The 26419-nt window shown below is 43.8% G+C and overlaps 1 protein-coding gene across 1 annotated transcript in view; it reads right to left on the bottom strand.

Annotated features, from left to right (window-relative positions):
* The window catches only part of LOC149162622 (uncharacterized), a 35322-nt gene extending 27211 nt beyond the window's left edge, over positions 1-8111 (bottom strand). Inside the window, exons 1-3 of the mRNA XM_089435241.1 lie at positions 6501-8111; positions 5890-5906; positions 4615-5780 (exon numbers count right to left, since the gene is read on the bottom strand). Coding sequence (XP_089291367.1) covers positions 4615-5780; positions 5890-5906; positions 6501-8111 — 2794 coding nt within the window. The remainder of the gene's footprint in view (positions 1-4614; positions 5781-5889; positions 5907-6500) is intronic.
* Positions 8112-26419: the final 18308 nt, after the last annotated feature.

Below are 26419 nucleotides of genomic sequence, written 5' to 3'. Positions count from 1 at the left end.
TGTAACTAGTTCTCCTCCTTGCTTGGCCGTCTGTAACTCCTTAGCCATTCGCTTGTTCTCAGCTATCTGGAAGTGAACACTTGAGCTAGTGGCTTCAGCATATGCTCTAGTAGCATCGACCAATGCTACTGGATGCTTGGAACGTTAGAAATTATCACTTGTTCCTCAAACTGCACAGGAGATATGTGATCATCCGAAGTAGACACTCTACACAATTGCACAACTCTATGCTGCGACTCATCGAATGATATGTTGTGCATCTCAGTGTCTCCTTGGTCACTTGGGACTTGCTACGCTTCTAGATCTAATGAAGATGGTGGGTAGACCTCTTGGTGATAAGGCATGAGGTTGATATCTTGCTCCAACTCTTGCTGTTCCATATCCGTATCCATCTGCTCAAGTGCTTGTTCAATCTCTTGAGTGAAGTCCTCCTCCTGCGACTGCTCAACTTGTCTTCTTGGTGCCAGTTGTTCAGATGAGTCTACCACCTGTACGGGTGTAGTTTCATCTGTCTATACATGTTGTGCCCCCTATTATACCTGTTCTTGCTACACTTCCTTCTTCTGTCTATGCAGCTCATGTTCCTTCCGGAGTTGCTCCTTCAACTAATGAAACTCCTTCTTTGTTTCCTCCATTATCCGTTTTTCTCTCTACCTTTATGCGTTCCTCTTATCGTGTTGTTGCCTCTTCACCTCTATTTCCAGATCTACTTTTTGCACAAGTGGTCTGCTATGAACTTGTAGCTTTGTTCTGCATGCAGAGGCTTCTCTGCGTTGTACATTCGTATGAAGGTGTTGGATGGTGAGGCATACCAATTTGCTATGTCGATGAGTGCCTCCATTGCTGCCTTCGACATGCAAGGTTTATCCTGCTCAAATATCATCTTGTACATCGGGGTGACAAAGTGATCTCACAGCTGTGAGATAACTCTGAAGCTGCATTCAGAAAACAATTTGTAATAAGTGTTGATAGAGGTTTCCGCTGATATCCATGCCCACTTCATGCCCAAGAACTCCTTATGGGCACAGATTGCATCCAAGATGTAGGCAGACATGTATATTTCTGCTTGCTAACGTTTGGGCGGCTGCCGAGCTACTGTGACATGTTCCTTCAGCCTGTGAACCAATATGTCGAACCAGTTGCATGCTTTTCCTTCACTGGCCAGTTGGTCCAATGCAATCACCCAACTCTGCGAGAAGGTCTTTGTGCTCTCTTGGCCATACAAGTGACATGCAAAGATGACCAAGTATTGATAAGCCTTCCATAGTATCTTCGTCTTGTAAATTTGGTTGGATGTCATCGTGAATTTGGTTGGCTCCTTTACCCAGTTCTTCAAGATATCCCTGGAATTGGAATTACTACTAGGTAGGATGAAATAATATATCTGCTGATAATCTTGTGCCCTGAAGGTAGAAATATTTGTCTCACTAACACTGCTCAATGTCATCGTTTCAGGATCATTGTGCGAGACAATCCAATGTATCATGTTCGCGCATGGGAACGTGAGTTCCTGCGTGAAATCCAATACAAGCTGGACTTGTGAATGTTCACATAGACATGGCGGTCTTCAAGATCTTCCCCAAATGTGCCTAAGAATGAATCATTGACCTCTTATCATTTCAGCCTGATGTCTTTGTCTATAATCAACTTGGTGTCTTCATAGATCGACAAACTTGTAGACACTCGCTCAACTACTACTCCAGTTGCGCTTCCATCGGTATCTTTTGATCTTGCTCTCTTAGAGGCCATTAATCCAGAACTGCTGAGAGACGGATGAACACCTGTTATATATGGAGACATGGTGACACGCATGGCAATAAATCTGTCAGCTAGAAACAAAGCAAACTTCAGGGATGACATACTACATACATGGGGATTGACTAACAAGGATTGCACAATTTTCACTGGGAGGTAGTACATACTGCCGGAACTGCACAAAAGGTAGTACATACTATCTAGAGGCTAGTTGGCTACTGGAATTGCACAATGTGCAATCCAAACTAGCCTGCTGGGTCTTGAGATTGCGCAATTTGCAATTTTAGCTGGCAAGAGATGCAAACCCAGGGATTGCATTGTGCAATTTTCTAGGCCAACAGTCACTGCCTCTCAGAATTATGCAAGGCAAGACTGGAGGATAGTCACTGGCTAGAAATGTGCAATTTCTGAGAGGAAGGCAGATCCTTCCTTCTAAGAATTGCGTAATGTTGTCTTGGTGAGGCAGAGTCTGGGCCAAGGTTGCCCCGACCCGTTGATGGGCAACTGAAAGTAAATGTAGATGTGAATGCATGGAGATGTTGAGTGTGAGCAGAGGTGAGTGATCATGCATGCAAACAATGAATGCAATATTCAATAAATGGAACAACATGCATGTGTGTGAGACGAGTCGCCGAATCAGTGACCGTTCATGCAAAACAATGTCATGCATGCGATAATAGTGAGATGCTCACGGAAACTGAAACGATGCTAGTACAAGCTAATATGCATGTAAATGACAACAAGCATTCACATAAATCAAGCAGACAACACTCACACAAGCCAAAACACAAAAAGCGATAGAAATTTTGCAAAAGACAAGTAAAGCGGACTTACCCAGAAATAGCTGAGCTAGATGTGTCGAAGACTCCTGGATGTGATGTGGGGTGTCAGAGCTCCAAGATCGATGTGAAGAATGAGCTCTAAAGCATCGAATAAATAAGTTTGAGGCTCATGCCACAAATATAGGAAAAAGCGACAATTGGAGGAAAGTTTCTAAAACGATCTTTGCATGTAAACTAAAATAGGTCCCTAAAATATAGGGATGCTTTTTGCATGTTTCTTTTTGCTATTTCAAGAAAAAGAAACCCATGCATGCAAGTCAATTTTTCTCGGTCCCGGGTGGAACTGATCAACCTGAGGGCACATGCAACAACCTGCTTGACTAAGGAGAAATTTTGTGCAGTTTCTGTGAGGAAGCTAGGCTGGTTGCCCAAAGGGATTACATAATTTCTGGGAGGAGCAGCTGGCTGTTGCCCAAAATTGCACAATTTCTAGGTTGAGAAGTCCTGCTGGGCCAGATTGTGCAATTTTCACTAGGAAGGTTGACTGACAGGATTGTGCAGTTTTTGAGCCCAACAGACTTCCAATCAGATTTGTGCAATTTCTGGAGGGAAGGCTGGTTCCCCTCCATAATTGTGCAATTTATTGAGGGAGTTGCTCAGCCATCAGCTGGACCAAGTCCGAAGAAGCAACTTGTGAGGGGAGTGAAGAAAGATATGATGCACGGGCTGGAAAGCTGCTAGAAAACCACTGAAGCTCATGTACTTGACAGTGCAAGACATGCTGCTGAGGATGGTTGGTAGGGAGGCTCCAAAACAAAGTCAAGGAAAAAATTTGGAGGGTGGTTGTAGCCGCTACAACACTTGGTGACACACTGGTAGAACTACAACTCTCTCCATGGACCTTGTTCATGAAAAACAAGTTTAACACCTTCGGAAGTATTGTTCAGTTCTCTGTTCATCTTGGTTTCTACACTTTCTTGATTGTAAGATGTAGCATCTGCCAAGCTCTTGGTCAATCGAGACACATTCCAAGCCAAGCCAACACAATTGTTTCAATTGGGGATGAGGGGTCTATTGGTGCACAAGTAGTATAGTTGTCAAAGTTTTAGTTTCATCTCTAGTGTTGCTCCTCTGCCAGCAGGCCTGAACAGTACCTCATCAGAGTCACACAGGAACACATGCATCACTTCGCTGCCAACGAGCCTGGTCAGTACCCTGGAGGAGTTACTTGCATCACCTCTCTGCGTAGGAATCCTTTCTCTTCTTTCTCCTTATTCATTATGTATATATATATATATATATTATTTTTTTCCACTGGAAAAATCCGTAACATTTCATTAATATGAAAGATTACATATGTAGATGCTTTCGCATATGCCATGTTCACTGATTCTCTGTACATTTTACAAAAATTGCATGAGTATGCTGATTTGTTTTACCGCTCGGGTTTGTGCTATGAAGGCTATATAGATTTTGATGCCTTATTTGCATCCTTCAGTCTGTTACAAAAAAGATTTATACAAAAAACTGTCATATACAAAAAATTGTCATATATAGTGCTGCTGTCATACTGCTGATATAATTTAAGTCGCATGTAGACCCACTGTAGGGTATGTCGGGTCTATATATGGGCGATGATAAAATTTTTGTTCCTGTTGGTCCAAAAACTCGGATATCTCCCAATATCCTTGTTCCATCAGCGCGGCCTCCTTGGAATATTTGTCAGCATCCTGGTTATGTTCCCTGTAGATGTGTGAAACAGTGATATGGTTAAAAGCCTCTTTGAGCTGAAAGACTTCATCAAGAATGACGCTGAGCGTGTGCATGTGACATGTAGAAATATTATTGAACCACTTTATAATAATCTGTGAATCCTCGAAAATGTTAATGCTAGTGCAGTGATGGCTTAATGCAAAGTGTAGTAGGTGTCGCAGAGTTATGAGCTCATCAAAATTGTTTGTTCCAGCACCCAATCCCGCTTTAATGATGTAGGAGTGATTTTCAGTTAGGTGCAGGATGAAGCCACCCCCACAACTTTGTACATTAGTTGCTCCGTCAAAATATGCCCATGGGATACCCCGATCAATGATGGGGGGAGGATTTGGCCTGCGCAGTTTTGGGGGAGGCGGGTCCGGGAGCTCGTTGAAAGCAGAGATGATGCCAGCCTCTATAAGGGGCCAATGAATAGCCTTCTCGTTGAAGATCATTTGGTTCCTTGCTTTCCAAATGGACCAGTTTACTATAATGGGCAAATTTGCCGCTTTCGAGCCCTTGTTCCGATTGCCCCATTCTATCCAAGCGTTAATTAGATCAGTACCGCTCCATTCCCCTGTGAAATGTGTAAACGGTTTTATATTACTCCATACGAGTTGTACAAAGTTGCATCGCAGGAAAAGGTGTTCTGTAGTTTCACTGTCGGCTTTACACAGAACACATCTCGTCGGACCATATTGAGCACGGCGCATGAGATGATCTCCCGTGGGGATTCTGTTTCTGAGAACACACCATGTGAAGAGTTTCGATCGAGGCGAGGCTGTTAGCTTCCAAATATTCTGCCACCATCTGTCTAAGACTTCAGGTTTCCTCTGCTTGATTATCTGAATGTAACCCTCCTTTGGAGTGTATGTCCCGCTTTCAGCCTGATGCCAAACAAGTTCATCTGATCCCTCCATAATTCTGATGTGGGACTCTATCAGGGCCGCACAGTATTCGCGCCAGGCTGTGTGCCATCTCTGCGGGAAGTTTAGTTGGGTGGCTGTCTTCCAAGCCTGATGGAAGATATCAGTTTGCTCATGGTTCGCTATCTGTGCAATCACCTTGATGCCATGTGCTGAGAGGAATTCCACCAGCGCTTGTGGAAGCAAGTGTCTCCCACCACTACCACTCCAAGGGTCTATTCCTATACGTGCTCTGTCTCCATTCCTTATTCGCCACACAATGTTGTTCCTGATGAGCGGAAGAGAGTGTAGGAGAGCTTTCCATATTGAAGATATACCATTTTTGTTCCATGAAGGGAGCCTGGCCCATTCGATTATGTTAAGGGGCCAAATGTATTTGTGGTAGGTGATGTTTGTCCATAAGCTGTGTGAGGTCAGCAGGGCCCAGCCCATTTTGGCTGCCAGGGCACTAGCAAAAGAGGGGAGATCCTTCAATCCCCAGCCACCCCATTTCTTGGGAAGGGCGATCTTGCTCCAGCCTATCCATGCAAATGTGCGCTTTTCTTTATTGCCCGCCCATAAGTATCTGTTTCAGAGATGCTGTAGCTTAGAAAGGATATTCCGAGGGATCCAGGCGAGTGCCATCCAGAAGACCAGTGTTGCTTCCAGAACTGATTTGATCAATGTTAATCTACCTGCTCTGGATAGATATCTATAACACCAGCAGGATATCCTTTTTTCCACTTTTGAGACCAGCCAGACCCAGTCCGCAGTCTTTTGGTTGGTGGGTTTTAGCCAGTAACCGAGGTATTTTAACCCTTTGTCCAGGGGCTGTGTGGTGTAAGGGAATGCTTGGCTGGCTATGAAAGATTCATTAACTGAGGTGCCAACCAATGTAATAGTAGACTTTTCCCTGTTGACCTCCATCCCAGTGGCATGCAAATAGCTTTAGGATCCTGTTGAAAGTAGAGGTATCTTGTATGCTGCCGTCTAGAAGGATAAGGACATCATCAACGAACAACAGATGTGTAAGAAAGCACTCATCTGATATTTTTAGACCTCTGATGGTTCCATCCCTTTTAGCTGTGATAATAAGGCGGCTAAGGGCTTCCATAACCAGGAGAAAAAGGAGAGGAGATAGAGGGCAGCCTTGTCGCAACCCTCTCTCAGAGTGGAAGAAATGTGAGGCTGCCCCATTAATTAGGATGCTATAGGTGGGGGATGTAATGCATGCCATGATCCAATTGATGAGAGGAAGAGGGAAGCCTAGATGAATAAGAATCATCTTGATAAAGAGCCAACTAACTCGATCAAAAGCCTTGGAGAGGTCGATCTTAAGGAGAATGCATTTGAGATGCTTGGTCCATATGGAATGAATAGCTCCCTGGGCAGATCCAATGGCTTCGTGTATCTGTCGGTCTTCCAAGAAAGCAAATTGCTGGGGGGCAATATGCTTAGACAGAATGGGCCTGATCTGGTTAGCAATGATTTTTGAGATGATTTTGTAGAGGACATTACACAGAGAGATAGGTCGGAAGTCATCAAAGGATGTAGGAGAGTCCGATTTGGGGATGAGAGCAATGAATGTGGAATTTATGGCGTGATAGAGCTGACCCGAAGTTCTACTCTCCTCAACCACCTTCAGGATATCTTCACCCATGATGTCAAAGAATGCAATATAGAACCCAATGGTCCATCCATCGGGACCTGGACTCTTTTCCTTCTGAAACCACTTGATAGTGCTTTCTAATTCTTCCATGGTGACAGGGTCAGTGAGAGCGCCAATGTCTTCATTATTTACAAACCTAGGAAAATGAGAGGCCACATTGATGATTTCAGCTAGGTTTGTTCCTGCAGGGCTCTTGAATATTCCTTTGAAATGTGCCGAGCCGAGGTGGGAGAGCTTATTAAAGGTGTCTACCAATCCTCCATCCGGGAGGGAGAGGTTCCAAATGGTATTCGCCACTCTCCTTCCTTTTGCGAAGTTATGGAAGAATCTTGAATTCTCGTCCCCAGCTTTTAGCCACAAATCCCTACTCCGCAGCCTGAGCGATTCCTCCCTGAGCTTGAGAATATTTTGCTTTTGCTTCTCCAAATCTACTAGACGGGTCTTGTTCTCCCCTGAGACGAACCCCAAGTTTCTCTCATCCAGAAGGGATTTTAGTTCTTCTTCCACCATAATGAGCTGTTCATCCTCCCTTGCCTTTTTTGCCTTGGCCCACTCAATCACTATGTGTTTGATCTCAGTCAGGTTTTTGACAAAGCCCCTTGCCATCGAGGATTCTCTGTTAATGGGATGAGCTTGCCAATAATCCGAGACTATTTTGGAGAAGCTTGGATCCAGGAGCCAAAGGTGGTTAAACTTGAAAGGGGCTTTTGGCTTTGGATGAGGGCCCATGATCTCCATTAAGATTGGGGAGTGATCAGATATGCCCCCAGATCCAACCCACTGCTTATAATGGTGTAGATGATGAATCAGAGGGCCTTTCATCAGGAATCGATCAAGTCTGCGGGCCAGAGCTGCTGTCCCAACCCTTCTGTTCCTCCATGTTGGGAGAGGGTTCTGCATGGGAATGTCGATAAGATCATGTTGCTCTAGTATGCTTCTCATAAAATCTGAGATGGGATCTACTTGCGCCGAAGAGCCCCAAGACTCTCGAAACCCCAGAGAGAAATTCAGATCACCCCCCAGAATGATGCGGTCCAGAGACATCAGGCTCCTACTGAGAAGCATTCTCCAAAAGCTTTCCCTCTGCTGGCATGGACCATAGATATTGATGATGCGAAGGGAGAGACCCAGGTCCATTGAGAAGATGTCAGCTCCCATGAAACCAAGACCTCCCCAGGAAGAGTCCAATCTGATGGATATTGGGTTGTAACCAATCGCCAATCCACCTGATCTGCCAATGGCATCCATAGCTATGAAATTCCATTTGGGTGATAAAGAGCTCAGGGTGTGGGAGATGGACTCAGCGGGGCCTAGTGTTTCTTGTAGGAGAATGACATCCGGGTGTTCGACCTCAAAAAGTCGTTTGAGTGCTAGGTTTTTGGGGGGACTAGCCAAACCCCTGCAATTAAAGGAGAGGCACTTCATGGGGGACCCCTCTTCGGGGGGTTTGTTGCTCTAAGGACCCCGTCAATGGTGGATTGTCGACCAGATGCAACTTCAACACCAGCACGTCTGATAGCCTTGTTTAGATCAGATTTCCTTCCCCTAGTGGAGGAGGATCCCAAGCCCATAGGAACAATGCCCAACCCTATCTGGGGTTCAGAGGAATCCGGTTGAGAGGTCCGGGGTCGAAGGGAATATGGGTGGGGGGGGATTTTCCTTACTGAAGGATCACAGGGAGGCGACGATGAGAGAGGCAGGGAAGGTGGAGCTGTGGAGGGAATCAATGGGGGCAGAGGAATAATGCAATGCGCCATAGAACATGTAATAGAATTAACAAATTCTGATGAATGTGCAATTGAGATAGAGGGAGAATTAAGATTTGTACCCGTGGCTTGTGCGGCTGCAGCAGCTGCCCGAGCCCGTGTCATAGGAGGAGAGGGCGTGTCCTTCTTGTTCATCTCTAGGCACTCCTGAGCGCCTTGAGGTACCGAGAATCCATGCGACGGTTGTGGAATGTATGGAGAAGTCCCTCTGGATGCTATGGGGGAGATCTTTGGAGAGCTATCCAGTCGTTTGATCAATGGGCAATCCTTGTAGAGATGCCCCACTTGATGGCACCGGTTGCAACGGAAGGGGACTCCTTCATAATCCAGAATCTGAATGCGCCTGTGCTTCCCCCATTACAGAGTGATTCTTTCCTCCAATCCCTCCCGGGTATCCAGATGTACCAAAATTCGGGCCACTGTTCTCTTTCGAGTGTCGATGTAGGATCGGTCATGATCCAAATATGTCCCCAAAGCATTGCCGATCCTGGTGAAAGCTTCTTCACTCCAGTATTGTAAAGGAAGCCCCGGAAGTCGCACCCACAATGGCCCTGCTGCAATTTGTTCGCGCTCAGGATCAAATAACGGGCTCCATCTCTTTAATAGCACAGGTGCTGTCTCAATATGCTAATATCTTTCAAGTACCGCATTCGTGTGCCCTTCATTTGCAAAATGGAGGGAGAACCACCCTCGTGGGAGAACCTGTACCTCCAGAAATTGTGAGAGTAGGGCTCCCCAGATTTCTTTCACCCAGTGCATCAGCCTTTCTGCCGTGAAGGTACACCCCCGCACATGTCCGACCAACACTGTGCGTGCTATAGCCATAGTTTCCTCAAAGTCCGAAGAATTGCCGAAGGTAACGGTGATGTCCTTCGTTGTTGCCCTAACACACTTCGATTTCTTCTTCTTGGTGCGTGGTGCCGACGGATGTTCCGCGAACGGGTTTGTGTCCCTAGCCGGTGAGGGCTTTGAGGGATTTATGTTGATAACCGGCGTGCCGAAGCATCCAGAGGGTTTTGCCCCATTGTCCGGGAGGGGATTTGTCACATTTTCCCTCGGAACTGCTTGAACCCTCGGATCTTCATGAGCAGTATGAGAATCAGGCAGTGGGGATGGGATCTGATCGAGGGTCAATGTATCAGGCGATAAAGAGGCAAGGAGTAAAGCTGTACCAGGTGAGAGAGGCGGTGCCTCCAGACCGATGGATGATGAAGACGGATCCGGCAAGGAGACCACCGGCAAACAGTCCTGTGCGCGTGAAGCTTCAGAAGTCGGTGGAGCGAAACCCGGGGTAGCTAGATTAGGGTTAGAGAAGATTAACTGTCCTTCCAACGGATCCTCGGAATAATCCACGAGGTCCGTTTCCCGTTGACCCTCCATGCCGGACAGTGACTGCAGGCTCCCGTCGATGGCGTCGATCTGTCGGCAGCTCGAAGCCCTAACTCCCGAAGTCCCCTCCAGCCTGTGGTCCTGCAGCTGCGGTCTGCGGCTACCCTAATCCTACGCGGTTTTGTTTAACGAACGCCGTCAGAGCCATCCTCCTCCTCTCCTCCATATATTTAGTAATTCCTAGAGGGACACTATTCTTATATATATATATATATATATTTTCTGAAAATTTTCACTTTTCATTTTTCATAAATGTTCATAACACTTATTCATTTCAGAGGCAGAAGAGGGATCCCGACTTATTGAGAGCAGAATAGGTTGTTCCTTCAGAGAAGTAGTTTATATATGATGAGCCCCAGAAATGGGTAACTATATGGGCTCATTCTTCCTATTATTTTCATTTAATCCACCATTCTCCATATTTTTGTGCATGTTTTTGAATATATTTATGTTAATTGAGTGAATGGGGATAGTCACTTTACCACAAAGTCTAATGAGTGTTTATTGCAGATTTTTGGACATTTTTGGACCAAGACCAGGCATTTATGAGCAGATTGGCAGTCAAACTCGAAGAAAGAACGCCGAGGAATTATAGTAGGGGTGTATCCTACATTAAATGACCCCTTCCTCGAGTTCTCCATCAACAACTCGGAGTTCAACAACCACAAAAGATGATTCCAAGGGGCAGCCGAGCAGGTCTAGTGAAGTTGTTGTTATCTGTAGTGTTAGGTAGCCGAGTTCCTAAAGTTTAGGAGGACTGCTGGGAGTTCTCACTTGTATAAATAAGAAGGCTTCAAACCTTAGTAGGTTAGCCATTTGATAGTCTATTTTCGCACTTTAGTGCAGCCTTGTACTCAACTCATTTTCGAGCTCTTTTTGTAGACAGTTTTGTGATGTAACTATTATTTTTTGATCAATGAAGATGAATCCAGCTTTGAACTAGCATTGATCTTTCCTAGGGGGCTGTAGCTCTTGGGGTTGGGCCCAACCCAAGTGCCCAACACCTCCTTTGTGTATTTATATGTTTTTTTCTTGCATTCATGAAATAATTTATGTTGTTTAGGTTAAATCTTGCTTTGTTACTTAGGTTGTTTTTGATGATTAGAATAGTTGTTCTTGCTTCAGGTTGATTAGATAGTTTGCTATAATAATAGAAAAAGATCCACAAAAAGGCTACCAAGTAGGCCTTGATCTCCTTTCTCCCTCCTTGGGACCATGAATTGAGACCAAGGCACTCTTGCTGCCACCAAAACACTGTTTTTGCTTTCCAATGCAATTGCTAGTGTGAGATTTCGAGTTGGAGAAGTTGATATCAGTTGTATTTACATGCTTAGATCTATTCTTGTTCAATTTCCATGTTTTTTTTGCATAAATTCATGTCCATAAAGTTCTGTTCAACACTTTTCTGGTTTTTAGGTCAAAAATAGGTAAAACTCTGTTTTTTTAGTTCTTGCTTGGGACAGTTTTGAAAAGTAGTGTGCAACTCACTTGTAGAACACTCCAACTTATCATTCCTCCATCACACAACCTGCTCCAGTCCTTCTCTCAATATTTCCTCTCCTCATTTTCCATACTTTCCCAAACTGCCCTAATTTCTACGTTCTTGTGCAAAATTGCTTTCTTGACCTTTGAACAAATCCAACCAAATCTTTCATGTCTGATCTTCATTGACACAGTCCTAGACCCTTTGACACCTCCAGCCAGCCTTCATTTCCCTTTTCCCATAGTTTTTCCACCTTCAAAACTCCAAAAACCACTTTTGGCCTCCTCTTGTAGAACTTCCTGTAGATCCCCTGCAGCGTCCTGTAGAAGTTCATGCGAGTGACTTTTCGAAGTCTGATCGCAGTGGAAGTCTCCAGAAGGGTAGTAGGGACTCCTTAGGTCCTCTCCACACCTTCCCAACCTCCTGAAAAAGCCAACTCCATCTCCCTTCACCACCAAACCTCTGCACAGTCACAAATAGTTAAAACACAAGCATAATAATTCTGCATAAAATTGCTCAAAAGTACAAAAAGATGATTTTTCCATATTTTCCTTCAGAAGTAGCTTGAATACATGCATTTTACCTTTTCAATAGTCAATGGCATCCATTTCAGTAGTTTCCATCTCTTTTCTTGCAAAAGTAGGGTTAGTGGGTAAAACTAGGGTTTGCTAGGGTTTGCATTTCCTTTCATCTTTCATCTTCTTTCTGCAAGTAGACTAGCCTCTTTTGAGTTAGATTTCTTCCATCACAGTTAAAATCTTCTTCTGAGAACTCATAGAAGTTGGCTTAAGCTCCTAGAAAACTTGTGCCAGCTGATCAAGTGACAGCCTGCAGTAAGAGCTAGTACTTGTGCATATAACACCGTTGCTTCCAAGTTTGTTATGAACTACTGGGTTGATAAAAGTAAAGTAGGGAGTCCTAGGAGTTGCAACATCATTGCTACAATACTGGAGCTCACCAATATATACCTCTGACATTCTTATTAAGGTTTCCCTCCTCACCTTACTCTACTTGACTAAGCTGACAAAGATTAACCCAAAAACAATCGACTAGAGTAGGTGACACTAGTTAGCACATAAGCATTGCATTTTCACCAAGGTTCACTTCGAACAATACATATTTTCCATCGAGGTATCATGGACTAAAGATAACAAGTACTTCATACAGAGGTAGGATGACAGATAACCAAGCATTGATAACTGCACAAGTCCTCTTGTACTTTACCCACCTTGTTTCAAGAGTCACACACGGTCTCATGTGAAACTAACCTACGAGCGCAAAACAAGAAAACAAACAAAAAACAAAGTAAAATTAGAAGTAAATGCGAAAGCAAAGTGAGAAAGAAAACAAACAAGCATGTAAAACAAGTGAGAAAACAAGCATGCAAGCAAACAAACTGAAAGCAAACACTACTTCTACTCCCAAGAAAACGGTGCATGGGCCTGATCACATGAAGTGATACTTCCAATGCAACCACCGATGCATTGGTCAACCCATGCTAGTGAAGGCATGGTTCGCAAACAACCCAGCTGTGCGAACCAGTAAACATGAAAAATATAACAATGAAGACAAACACACTCCAAGTCTAAATGTGTCCACAGAACATAAGTGAGTGCAAGTGCATGCCATACAATCCATGGACTTATCATGGTGTTGTGCGACACTTCGTGCAGTTGTTAAGCATATGCATACTCTTGACTGTGACATGAAAGCAAACGAAAGAAGCAAAGACAACTTGCTTCATGCATGTGTGCTTGCAATGTAAGATTCCTCCAATGCATGAGAGATGGGATCGCATAGTGTGAGTCGAGGAAGCATGATCTGTGTGTGATATTTATCTTCAATGCATACCGATGAGTGATGAGGAGCCTTGGGTGTTTCAACAATTTCCTGATCAAAAGTGAAACCAACCTCAGGAAAACGAGGGCCTGACATAACCATCAACTCAAGCTGAAGTGCCTTGACAGCCTGTGGGGTTTCGACTTCATTGACAGATAGATCATCATAAACAAGTGGCTTTGAAAAATCAATTGCAATAGAATCATCATCGTGATCGAATACATGAGTAAATATATCATGATAGCTACGATAAACAAAGTCGATGATTTCATCGACATCCTCATGATCTGATGAATCAAATAGAGGAGTAGATGAGAAGCGAAAAAATTCACCCTCTGTGTTTCCGGAAAAAGCAGATGAAAAGTCAAGTGGATTTTCAACGAATAATTTATCCTCTCCATTGTTAGATGATGGAGCGATATCCGGTGTGTTCTGCGAATGATCAACAATGGGTGCATCCATAGACAGAGATAAACATGTGAAATCATAGATGAAAAAATCACCAAAGATGTCAGGAAAGAAAGGAGAAGGCTCAGACAGAAGGGAGTCATCCTTCGTCAAGGATTGATGCTCAAGCTCCCAGTCATACTCTTCATGAATGACAATGCATGTTGGTTGTGCAACACCAACTCTTTCGATGGCTTGATCCTCGTTCACAACAAGTGTAGAGTCCAGAATGGAAGAACACAAGACAATGCAATCCGGAGGATCAACGGAACATGAAGACGATGGTTGAGGTAAAACGGTCATGTGACAACCCAATGGATTCACAACCAAATCTATAGGAAAATTGAGAGAAGTGATGTTGGGAGGATGCGACAGTTGAACAGATGTATGTGCCTATTCTCCCACATCACTCTGCGATGGTGGAGATGTTTGATGAGGGGATGATGGACAGTCACTCATGACAACAACTGTGTCTATCTGTGATTGCGCAACTCCATCACCGAAGTATGCTGAGTGGGGCTTGGGCTTGCACTTCTTCTTGGGATTGACTGATTTGTTAAGACAATATTCGAATATATCCCAAAGACATGAAAACTTAATTTGGCTTTTCAGAGCTTCAAACTACAAATCACGGAAGCGTTGCCAAAAATCCATAGGCGATTCATGTGGGGCTTTCTGTTGTTGTAACAATTTTTGGTCAAGAGGTTTTGGATCAAAATGATGGAAAGTAGATTCAATGAGATCACAAAAATGCTCAAGTGAGTGCATGATATCAGCTGGCAAATTGTAGCACCAACGTCGTGGGGATTCACGAAGTGTGTATGCAAGTAGCAGGCTAGCCTCTTCATAGGAACATTCATTTGCCTTGTCAAGCAAGGGAAAGAAGTCTTGTAAGAACACAGGTGAGGCCACTTTGCCTTCACCATCATACATGAATTCAGACAAGAGATCAAAAAAATCCCTCGTGATTTTGAGAGGTTTGGCTTGCGAAAAACATCATGGAGGGGTGAGTGTAACAGAATCCATGATAGATGTGAAAAGGCTCAAAACATGATGAGAGGACATAGCTTGTCATCTGGCCCTCCTTTTAGCGCCAGAAATGTTGACGGTGTTGGAGCCGCCAACATGTCAAGGGATCTCCCCGGTAAGAAGTCCCAACTAGACCTCAGACCGTTGGTGTAGGAGTCCCAACAGTGGGTCGTATGGTATCACCTTGATCGCGGTTGCGGGTAGAGGCAAGTAAGATGTCCCTATTGGTGGCAAGGGTGTGACATATGTAGCAAGTCAAGGAATGTACATGAGCGGTTCTAACACACAGAGGGTGAGGTGAGTGTGCCCCTTGGAAACCTATGGTAGCACGGAGTTAAGAAGGAAACACATGAGTAAAGATGCATCAAAAATTGGAAGGAAAGTAAGCTAGCAATCCAAAGTGATGGTTAAACCAGCAACAAATTTCAATGAGATTCATACATACATATATAGAAAATAGCTACAAATGCATGCGTAAGCAAACAAATACATATATCATTTAGATTAAACAAGATAGTTGAAATATAATATGACATATGCATGAAACATGTTGGCTCTATTATTTTAAGAAGTGGATGTTCCAGTCATACAATACAACCATGACCAATCACGAGTTCCAATAGTGGAATGTTACAGTCACTGCCGCCTGCTCCTCAAAAGAGATATACTAGCTCTGCACAATGGAGAAGCCAAGGCCCGTTACAATACTGTTCAAGCTTTCTCTAAGATACTCCTATCAAAAGCTTGGCTAACCAAAAGCCTATTCAATGAGTTATGAGGGACGATATATAGCAAAGGGTGGGGTGGCCCTTGACATTCCCCTTTGTGACTGTTCATCTATCCTCATGATTCTTCATTTACTCTATGACTGTTGCATCCAACTATCGACACTTGAACTTCCACTTGACAAGACATTACATACAATCTGCACATGTACCCATGTCAAACAAAATAGGCTTGAGAAAGCCATGCAAGACATCACTACGACTCAGACAAATGTGGGAAGACCAGCTCTTTGACATCCTCACGATGGTCAACAGTATCGAACTGATGGCAAGCTCGGTAGTCCGCGATGGTGTCTGTGCACTCTATGGTGACATCTTTCTAGAAACGAACTCTTTCCTCTGTAGCATCCGGGCACACTGCTCTAGCTCCTTTGTCTAGCTCATCTAATAACATGTGCATCATTGTCTTGAGTGCGGCTAGACTAGCAACATACTGATGCATGGTATCTACATTGATCACTAAGTCAGGGCTAGTGGCTATGTGCAGCAACTCGTCAAAGTACGAGTCAAGCTCCAGTCAGACTTATGCGTTTGTCTTTGCCTTGGTGAGTGTCCCGATAGATGGGATCACATGTGCGCGCACAACAACATCTATACTCCTAAATACACATGCACGGGAAGCCTGCAAACTAGTGATGAGCTGTGGGAGCTCTTCATAGTTCTGGATCTGACTCCAGATGTGTGCCTTCAGCTCGAATGCTCTGGGCTTCATCATCTTGGGCAAGTGTAATAGGGCTCCCTTGTATCTCATTGTCCATGTTTGCATGTAGTGAACTACAGTATGAATGTTTGACAAGATACGTGCTCTTATAGCACATCGCTGCTGCCAACCGTTGAGATGGACAACTGCCTTATGCATGGTACCAAACTTGGAATACAATGCCTGCATGACTACCTTAAGGGATAATACTTCATCTAGTATTGCCTTCTTCAATTCTCCTCAGGAGGATGCTGTAACCAGTTCTCCTCCTTGCTTGGCCATCTGTAACTCCTTAGCCATTCACTCATTCTCATCTATCAGGAAGTGAAAAATTGAGCTAGTGGCCACGCCATATGCTTTGGTAGCATCGGCTAATGCTGTTGGATGCTTGTGCACGTCAGTCACGATCACTTGTTCCTCAAACTATGGAGGATATGTGTGATCATCTAGAGTAGACACTCTACGTGATTGCACAACTCTATGTTGTGACTTGTCGAATGATATGTTGTGCATCTCTTCTTCTAGATTATCTCCAAGGATCTTAGTGTCTCCTTGGTCACTTGGGACTTGCTCTGCTTTCGGATCTGATGAAGCTGGTGGGTCAACCTCTTGGTGGTAAGGCATGAGGTCTATGTCTTGTTCCAACTCTTGCTACTCCATATCCATATCCATCTGCTCAAGTGCTTGTTCAATCTCTTGAATGAAGTCTTGCTCTTGCGACTACTCACCCTATCTACATGGTACCATCTATTCAGATGAGTCTACCACATGTACGGGCGTAGTTTCATTTGTTTATACATGTTGTGCCCCTGTTGTACCTGTTTTTTCTGTACTTCCTTCTCCTATATGTGTAACTCCTGTTCCTTCCAGAGTTTCTCCTTCAACTCATGCAATTCCTTCTCTCTTTCCTCCATTCTCCATTTTTCTCTCTACCTTTTTGCATTCCTCTTATCGCGTTGTTGCCTCTTTGCCTCTTTTGCCAAAGATGCTTTCTACACAAGTGGGTCTGCTCTGAACTTGTAGCTTTGTTCTACCTTCGCGCTGTCGACAATCTTCCTCTTGCCTTTGTCACGTGCCGGTATGTTTACCTCTACTGCTGGTGCTCTCTTGGATGTTGCTTCACACTGCTTTGTTAACCATTCCACAACGATGCCGACCAGCTCATTGGGCCTGGAGAAGATATAACAATATCTCCATGGGTCTTCCTCCTCCCAATGACATGCCTTGTGGATCCACTAAAATTTTACTCTCACGAAGTGATCTTTCATGATACAATGCGGGTCATACGGATTGAAGCTTCAGACATCAAAATGATATTTCTTTATCTCCTCTATTTCACCATCCATATGCTTGAGGTTTTGTATCTAATACAACCCGATCCACAACGGAAAAGTGGGGCAAGGTGCCTTCTTCTTCTGGTGCAGCCTAGCTAACAGTCTTGCCAAGATGTGCTATGATACTTCTTGCATGACGAGATTGTCCATGGCAAACTTCGACAAAACATGCAGAGGCTTCTCCGCACTGTACATCCATATGAAGGCGCTGGATGGTGAGGAATACCAATCCCCTATGTCGATGAATTCCTGCATTGTTTCCTTCGACATGCAAGGTGGATCTTGATCAAATATCATCTTGTACATCGGGGTGACAAAATGATCTGACAAATGTGTGATAACTTCTTTGAAGCTGCATTCAGAAAACAATTTGCAATATGTGTTGACAGAGGTTTCCACTGATGTCCATGCACACTTCATGCCCGGGAAATTTTGACAGGAACATATTGCACCCAAGATGTAGGCGAACATGTATATTTCTGCTTGCTGACCTTTGGGTGGCTCCCAAGCTCCTGTGAACTTTCCCTTCAGCCTGTGAGCTAATATGTCAGACCAGTTGCATGCTTTGCCTTCACTGGCCAGTTGGTCCAACGTAATCACCCAACTCTGCAGGAAGGTCTCTGTTCTCTCTTGGCCATACACATGACATGCAAAGATGACCAATTATTGATACACCTTCCGCAATATCTTCGTCTTGTAAATCTGGTTGGGTGTCATTCTAAATTTGGCTGGATCCTTTGGCCAGTTCTTCAAGATATCCATAGAATTGGTATTACTGCTAGGTAGGCTGAAAGGTGTCTCCATCGTGATCAATGGCTTCGACAAATGATACATCTGCTGATAATCTTGTGTTCTGAAGGTAGCAATATCCGTCCTGCTAACATTGATCAATGTCATCGTCTCAAGATCAGTGTGCGAGACGATACAACGTACCATGTTCGCGCATGGAAACGCAAGATACCTGCATGCAATCCAGTACAAGCCGGACTTGTGAATGTTCACATAGATTTGGTGGTCTTCGAGATCTTCCCCAAATGTGCCTAAGAATGCATCATTGACCTCTTGCCATTTCAGCTTGATGTCTTTGTCTACAATCAACTTGGTGTCTTCATAGATTGGAAAACTTGTAGACACTTGCTCAACTGCTGCTCTAGTTGCGCTTCTGTCGGTGTCCTTTGATCATGCTCTCTTGGAGGCCATTGATCCTAAACTGTTGAGAGATGGACAAACACCTACTATATCTGGAGACATGGCGACATGCATGGCAAGAAATCTATCAGCTAAAAACAAAGCAAACTTGAGGGATGACATGCTACATACCTAGGGATTGACTGGCAAGGATTGCACAATTTTCATTGAGAGGTCAGGAGACTGGCTTTCGAAACTGCACAAAACTTAAAAGGTGGTCCGAACTGTTTGGGGGCTAGTTGGCTACTGGAATTGCACAATGTGTAATCCAGACTGGCTGGCTAGGTGATAGGATTGCGCAATGCGTGATTTCAGCTGGCAAGAGATGCAGGCCTAGGGACTGCATTGCATAATTTTCTGGGCCAACATTCACTGCCTCTCAGAATTGCGCAAGGCAAGACTAGAGGACAGTCACTGTCCAGAAATGCACATTTTTTGGGAGGAAGGCAAAACCTTCATTCTCAGAATTACGCAATTCTATCTTGGTGAGGTAGAGTCTGGGCCAAGGTTGCCTAGACCCACCGATGGGAAAACGAAAGCAAATGTAGATGTGAATGCATGGCGATACTGAGTGTAAGTAGAGGTGAATGATCATGCATGCAAACAATGAATGCAAGATTCAGTAAATGAAACAATAAGCATGCGTGTGAGACGAGTCGCCGAATCGACGACCATTCGTGCAAAATAGTGTCATGCATGTGAGAACAGTGAGATCCTAACGAAAAATGAAATGATGCTAGTACAAGATAATATGCATGTAAACGACAACAAGCATTCACGGAAATCAAGAAGACAACACTCACACAAGCCAAAACACAAAAAGCGACAAAAATGCTGCAAAAGACAAGTAAAGCAGACTTACCCAGAAATAGCTGAGTTGGATGTGTCGAAGACTCCTGGATGTGTTGTGGGATGTCAGAGCTCCAAGATCGATGTGAAGAATGAGCTCTGAAGCGTCGAATAAATAATTTTGAGGCTCATGACGTGCATGCCACAAATCTAGGAAAAAGTGATGCTTGGAGGAAAGTTTCTAAAACGATATTTTTATGTAACCTCTAGGTGCTAAAAGTAGATCCCTAAAATCTAGGGATGCTTTTTGCATGTTTCTTTTTACTATTTCGGGAAAAAGAAGCGCATGCATGCAAGTCAAGTTTTCTCAGTCCCAATTAGAACCAGTCAACCTGAGGGCACATGCAACAACCTGCCTGACTGAGAGAAAATTTTATGCAGTTTCTGGGAGGAAGCTAGGCTGGTTGCCTAGAGGGATTGCAAAATTTCTGGGAGCAGATGACTGCTGCCCATAATTGAGCAATTTCTAGGCTAAGCAGTGCTGCTAGGCTAGATTGCGCAGTTTTCACTGGGAAGGTTGACTGATAGGATTGTGTAGTTTCTGAGCCCAGTAGGCTACCAGTCAGATTTGCACAATTTCTGGAGGGAAGGCTGGTTCCCCTCCAGAATTGCGCAATTTCTTGAGGGAGATACTGAGCTAGAAACTGGACCAAGTCTTGAGAAGCAGCCTGTGACGGGAGTGAAGCAAGCTATCATGCATAGGCTAGCAAGCTGCTAGAAAATAACTGAAGCTCATGTACTTAAAGTACAAGACATGCCACTAAGGATGGTTGGTAGGGATGCCCCAAAATGAAGGTAAGGAAAAAATTTGGAGGGTGGTTGTAGCTGCTACAATAGGCCCACATTAGAGATGTGGGCAACTTGACTCATGAAAAGACTCGACATGAAAGTGCTGGTACATTCGTGTTGCTGTTGGTGTGCATGTCGAGCTGCAGTGTTGCTGGGTGATGGATGTCCTCATGGTGTGTCACAATGTCACCTCCACATGGCAAAGTATGTGAAGCCTTCGATGGTCGTTGGGATCGTTTGATGTTGCATTTGCATGTTGCTCCTTGATTTCATCTTGGCATGCTTGACAGGTTTGCCTGTTCGCGAAAAGTTCATGCTCGTTTGTCCGTTCGTCCATGAACACATCCTTGCATGTTTGTGTGTCCGTCCTTCTGCGAACATATCTTTGCATGATTGTCCATTCATGAGCACATCTCTTTGCATGCATCATTTATTAGTCTGTTGGGAAACATGTCCTTCTGCATGTAATCCCTTTGTTCATCCCATCCGTTGTCGTGACATGTTTTTTTGTGTACCTGTATCTGCAGTCACTCATGATGAGACGACATCAAATCCATAAACCTCCTAGTCTAACATGATGCATGATCGTTTCAGATGTAGGTGACTAAGAGAGGAGACAAGGTTGCGAGTTGCGAGATGGGATGGAGGCTTCGGGAACTGCTGGTGAAAACTGTGCAGAAGCCACTAGGTGATGGAGACAGGCAATCCAGAACAACAGTGACTGTCCGTGGGGTTTGGCTCAGCTGGAGGGAAAAACTGCACAGTTTTTTAGAGGAGAATTCTAGGCTGTGAGAAGGTTGGGCAGACAAAATTTGTTGAAAATAGCAACAAGAAATGCTAAAAATAGAAATGCTATAAATAGCATTTCAGGTACCAGTGTTGGAAATAGCAACAAGGAATGATAAAATAGAAATGCTAAAAATAGTATTGCTATGAATAACATTTTAGGATAGATTCCAATTTTAATTAGTCCCTGAATTAAAATTCGAATTTAGTTTCACTAGCTGTTTGAAAAATAATTAATTAATTCATATTGAGTTAATTAGTTGGAGAAAATAAAACATGAAGTCTATGTGAAGACATGCAACAATTATCCCTTTGATTAAGGAAGTTATCCCTTAATTAAGGAGATAAGGATGAGTTGTATTTGAGCTGTAATTAGTTAGCTCAATTAATTGAGTTAAGTCCCGTTAAATTAGTTCCAAACAGTTGGAGGAACTAATTGTGAGTTTAGTCAGTTAATGCATGCATGCATGCAACTATTGTTCTCCAGATAACTGAATATTCTCTCATAAATAACTCATGCATGTCAGTTCAGAGAAAGACCCCATTGAGATTAAATGAAGGGACAATGTGCTATTAGTTGGAGGAATTTTCCTATAAAGAAAACTCATCCATACAGAAGGAATTATCTCCTTCAGGATTGCGCAGTTATTTCAGAGGTCAGTGTTGTGTGTGAGAGGATTATTCACACATGTTGCATCTAGAGGACCCAGGAGAAACTGCGCAAGGAAATAGGAGGCTTGGAAGACTAAAGGAAGGCATATGTGTTGTCTATTCTGTCTATGAGCAGCATTGAGAGATTGTACTGAGAGCTGGATAGCTTGTGAGCTAAATGTTACACAGTAATTTGTCACTGCCTTCACCCCAGTCCTTCTACTGTGTCATGCATCCATGCTCATACTAGATAAGTGCTCTCTTATGTTGCCAATTGACCCACTTTTCCTAAGTTTTCTGCCTCATTGCGACTATTAGCTAAATACATGCGATGAACAGCGGTCATAATCTGTACAGTCGCGCTTCCAGCGCGGGAGTACATCTGATTCCAGCAAGGATTAGGTTTCACGCTCCGGCACAAGTCTATTTGGTATCTTTCGCGACGTTTTGACTGCTTACATTATCTACTAGTGATGTCAGCGCTAAATCTTAGTTATGAACTCGCGACGATCCAGATTGGGCAAATTCGTTTCAACAGTCAGCCTTCTGGATGTCTCTGGATCTGGTTGTTGGGTCAGATTGGGTCACCCTCCTCCCTCTGGCATGGTAGTTTTGTCTTTTGTGCTGCTTGTCTTGAGGATAAGCTCCCTCTCCCTCATTTCATGGAGACTCCTTCTCCTATAAAATCACTCACCATTGCTATCATCTGCTAGTTCTTTTGGTTGCATAGTGCTGCTGTTGGTTTTGAGTTTGATAGATAGTTGGTGTGAGTGTGAAAAGTGTGGGATTGCTTTATAGTTTGCAAGAAGGTGTGGAGTGCCCTTAATCTTGTGTAAAACTTGTGAATGAGAGAGAGAGAGAGAGAGAGAGAGAGAGAGATATTGCTATTTGGGAGACCCATCTTTGAGAGTGAATGCTTGGAGAAACACACTGGTTGGACCCTCTGAGAAGGCTTGCAACGTCAAGATCTGGTTGTAAGCTTACTCTTATTTCAGTATTAATACAATAAATGATGATTTCTTATGTATTGTATGTAATTTACTTGATAGCTCATGACTTCTTGACTTTGTGAGTAAATAGATCATTGTTGTTTCCTGGTTATGTGCTTTGTCATTGTCTTGTGTTGTTTCAGGTCAATTACTCTTTAAGGAGAAGGAAACAGAAGCTGGAGCAGTGCGACGGAACTTCATCAACCACCGGTTTGAGGTAGGCCTCCAACGATGACTATTTAAGGGAATTAATTATTGTTTTGTCTTTGCTGTGACTAGACCCACTCTAGGTCTAGAGGGGTTGCCTTTGTCCACAGAGGGGACACTTTCCTGCATCACAAGTTGGCAACCATACTAGGGAGTCCTTTGTATGTTGCCTCTCTTGTTTGCTCTTGATTTATTTTGGTTTGGTGTCTTTTGAATTTTGGAGATACACTGTAAGTCCTTTGGGTTACCTGGGTTGATTTGGGAGATCCCTACATTGATAGAAGGATTGAATGGTTTTTGTTTGGGAGTTCTTGTTCGTTTATCATTATTTTTTAGTATCATTGCGGAAAATAGCCTAACAGTCGCGTTGACGTCGCCTTTACTCTTTTTTAAAGTTCTGTGCGTTGCCGAATCCCGTCGCAGAGTCGCGACGACTCTGAAATCATTCTGTCGTGGAAGAGACGTGTACTCTTGTGACGACGTTGCTTTGTTGCTACAGACACTGGCTCATCACCGCTAGTTTCTTGTGTAGCACCCCTGACGATTGGTGTAGATTTTTTTTTTTCAATTCTACCTCGTCAATTTACCAGTCTTTTTGATCCCTTGCCCTTTTTCTCTTGCTCAGTAGCTTTTTTTTTACTGTTCATGGTTAAGGCACTCTCTTTTTTAGCTTTATTGAATGAATCTTGCATTTTTTCCCGTGTGACCTAGTTCGTTCTTTCAAGTTGGTTCTTGAATCAATTGGCTTGGTTTGCTAGTTTGCCCAAGGTTCGTTTGCAACTTTCTTGTTGGTTTGTTTGAGCCTTCTCCATTGCTTGTTTCTGGTTTTTTTTTTTTTTTAGTGACAAGTTTTGAACCAATCTCTAGCATTGATTCAGTTTCTTTTCACTACCGAACATAGATCACAACTGTTTGGATCGACTGGTTTTTTCACACTTGCTTGTTTTCTTGTTTGTTTCTCTTAAACTTAAAATGATCAAAATAAAAAGATTGCATTCATTTAGTATACAAAAGTGAAAGTAAATTTGCATTTCAAGTTTGCATATTGGAAAGCAAATGGTAAAATCTATCATTAGTAGTATTCGTGCACTGTAGGGTTGACGTGTTTTTGCATTGTGTCTCTTGGTTTATCCTGGTTTTCTTGGTTTGGGAATGATCTCTCTACCCTCCTGTAAGTAGGTTTTCATTGAAGAAAAAGGATATTTCACTCATGCTAGCTGCATCCTAGGTTTTGTTGTATACATACGATAAGGCCTGAAAACTGAAACATAATTCAAGATCAACTCTAAAACGAACTGAATGAACTTAACAATGCATTGGAACATAACACACACTATTTAGAGGTCTAGGCTAGAGACGTGCTCCGGCGTCGTTAAACCTAGTCACTATTGCTTTCACTCAAGGTTGGGTGATTCCTCCTTCTGTGACTCAGTAGTGGTCTAGCACGGAATTGTGCTCCCAGTACCGTCGAGTATATGTTGGGAGACCCCACTAGGTTATCATCCTATATCCCTAGGAAGCCGCGTCTGCCACCTTGCAAACCGTAACACACTGAACACAACATTCAGGAAGATTGACTGTCGTACGAAAAGTCCTTGGTTTTCATATGATCGCCAAGGTGTCTATGCAATTTTACGGGATGTTTGGTAAACCTTTTGCCTAGTTTCTCCGGAGCAGTCACTTTCGTTCCTTTTTGGACTCAAAAGAAAAGGTCCATCTGAGAACTTGTCACTTCAAGCTCATTAAATACTCGAAGGCTACTAGAGTCATCTTTTCATCTTTTTCTCAACTTTTTAAAGATAAAAAGGTCAAGTTCTGTTCCTGTGTCGTAAAATTTATTCGACCACGTTCACACTTACCTGGTTAGATATTGTTGCATTTTAGTTTGTGTACGGTTTTTCTCCTTACTCGATTAGTTATCCCTAGGGCCTTTGAGTTAAATCATCCTGGCGGAATCACCGATTCCATCTCCCATTCCAAGTGACCAAGAATCCCCATATTATGTCACTCTTGAGGTACTGGTTGTTAGTGATACTCTCCCTGTTATTCCGAGTATCCAACTACTTAACTCTCACGCTCCAAAAGACGAGTTTTACGATATTCATTGGAACCTTGTTTGGGAGCCTCCCGAAGAAGATTTTCCCCTTCTCCTAGTGTTTCGATCCCAATGTCTTCTTCTGACATGGATGACACATCCCCCATCATGAGTGAAGAGTCCTTCGTGACGAGCGATGAAATTCCTATCTCGATGGAAACTTCACCCTTCCGTGTCACCTCCCTTGGTATCACACTACCATTATGTTATAATGCTCTAGCTGATATCATGGGTTCTAGGTCTCCCCTTATAAGTTCCATGTGGTCTCGTACTGTCACTTCGACTTCGGGATCCTTCACTCCCCAGATTCACAATGTGACATCTGCCCCAACTATGCCAACAGTTTGTGTGGCTTCCACAGCCCCCGGTATTAGTGCCGCCACTGCATCTTCGGTGGTGACCACTATTGCTAGACCTTCGGCAGGCCCTTCACTCAGTGGCCCTGTGGCACCCATATCCGGGGTCGTTGACCCTAGCCTAAATGCCCCAACTTCTTCTAGTTCTATTCCAGCAAGGGGGGCATATGATCAATCTCTTCAAATTCCTCAGAATCTGGATCCTCAAAATCCATTTAATTATTATGATTCTTGAGGAGCTCATATTTATCATCCTGGACCCATAGCATCTCAACCTTTTGTTGAGGTCTCGGTTCCATTGTCTGTCGCTTGGGGTACCACAACTTACCATGGTGGCCAAGCGTAGTTTTCAAATGTTCAAGGACCACCCTATCAAGGTCAACCATCTTACGGGTAGCAGTCTTACAGACCATCGTACTATGGGCAGCCTTATCCAGGGCAAACTGTCGGCCCACAAGGACAACCCATTCCGGGACAACCTTCGGCCTTTAGTGGGTCTTCTTTCACATACTTCGGGCAACCTTCTAGTAACCCAGGACAACCTTACATTCAACAAGGCCAACCTGGTACCCAGCAAGGCTACCCTTTTGGACAAGTTGGTCAGTCTCAAATTCAACAAGGACAGCCAATTTTCCAGCCTACTCAACCATCTGGTCAGTCTGGACAGCCTTCGGTTTCGCAAGGTCAACCCAATTCCCAGCAAGTCCAAGCTTTTGGGAAAATGGGCCAACTGTAACCAGGCCAACCTTCTAGCCAGGTGGCTCAACCTCTATTCTCTCAAGGACATCTATCTGGGCCTGCTCAATCGGGCACTCAAATGATCGTTGCTTCTCAAGCTCCACCCGGTTTTCAGCCCCAGCCTAGGCTCCAGACC

Source organism: Pinus tabuliformis, chromosome 5_2, assembly GCF_031772625.1.
Source record: "Pinus tabuliformis cultivar Carrire ecotype Pingquan chromosome 5_2, CPIR1, whole genome shotgun sequence".
Lineage (NCBI taxonomy): Eukaryota > Viridiplantae > Streptophyta > Pinopsida > Pinales > Pinaceae > Pinus > Pinus tabuliformis.
This window is presented reverse-complemented; position numbering and strand designations above follow the sequence as displayed.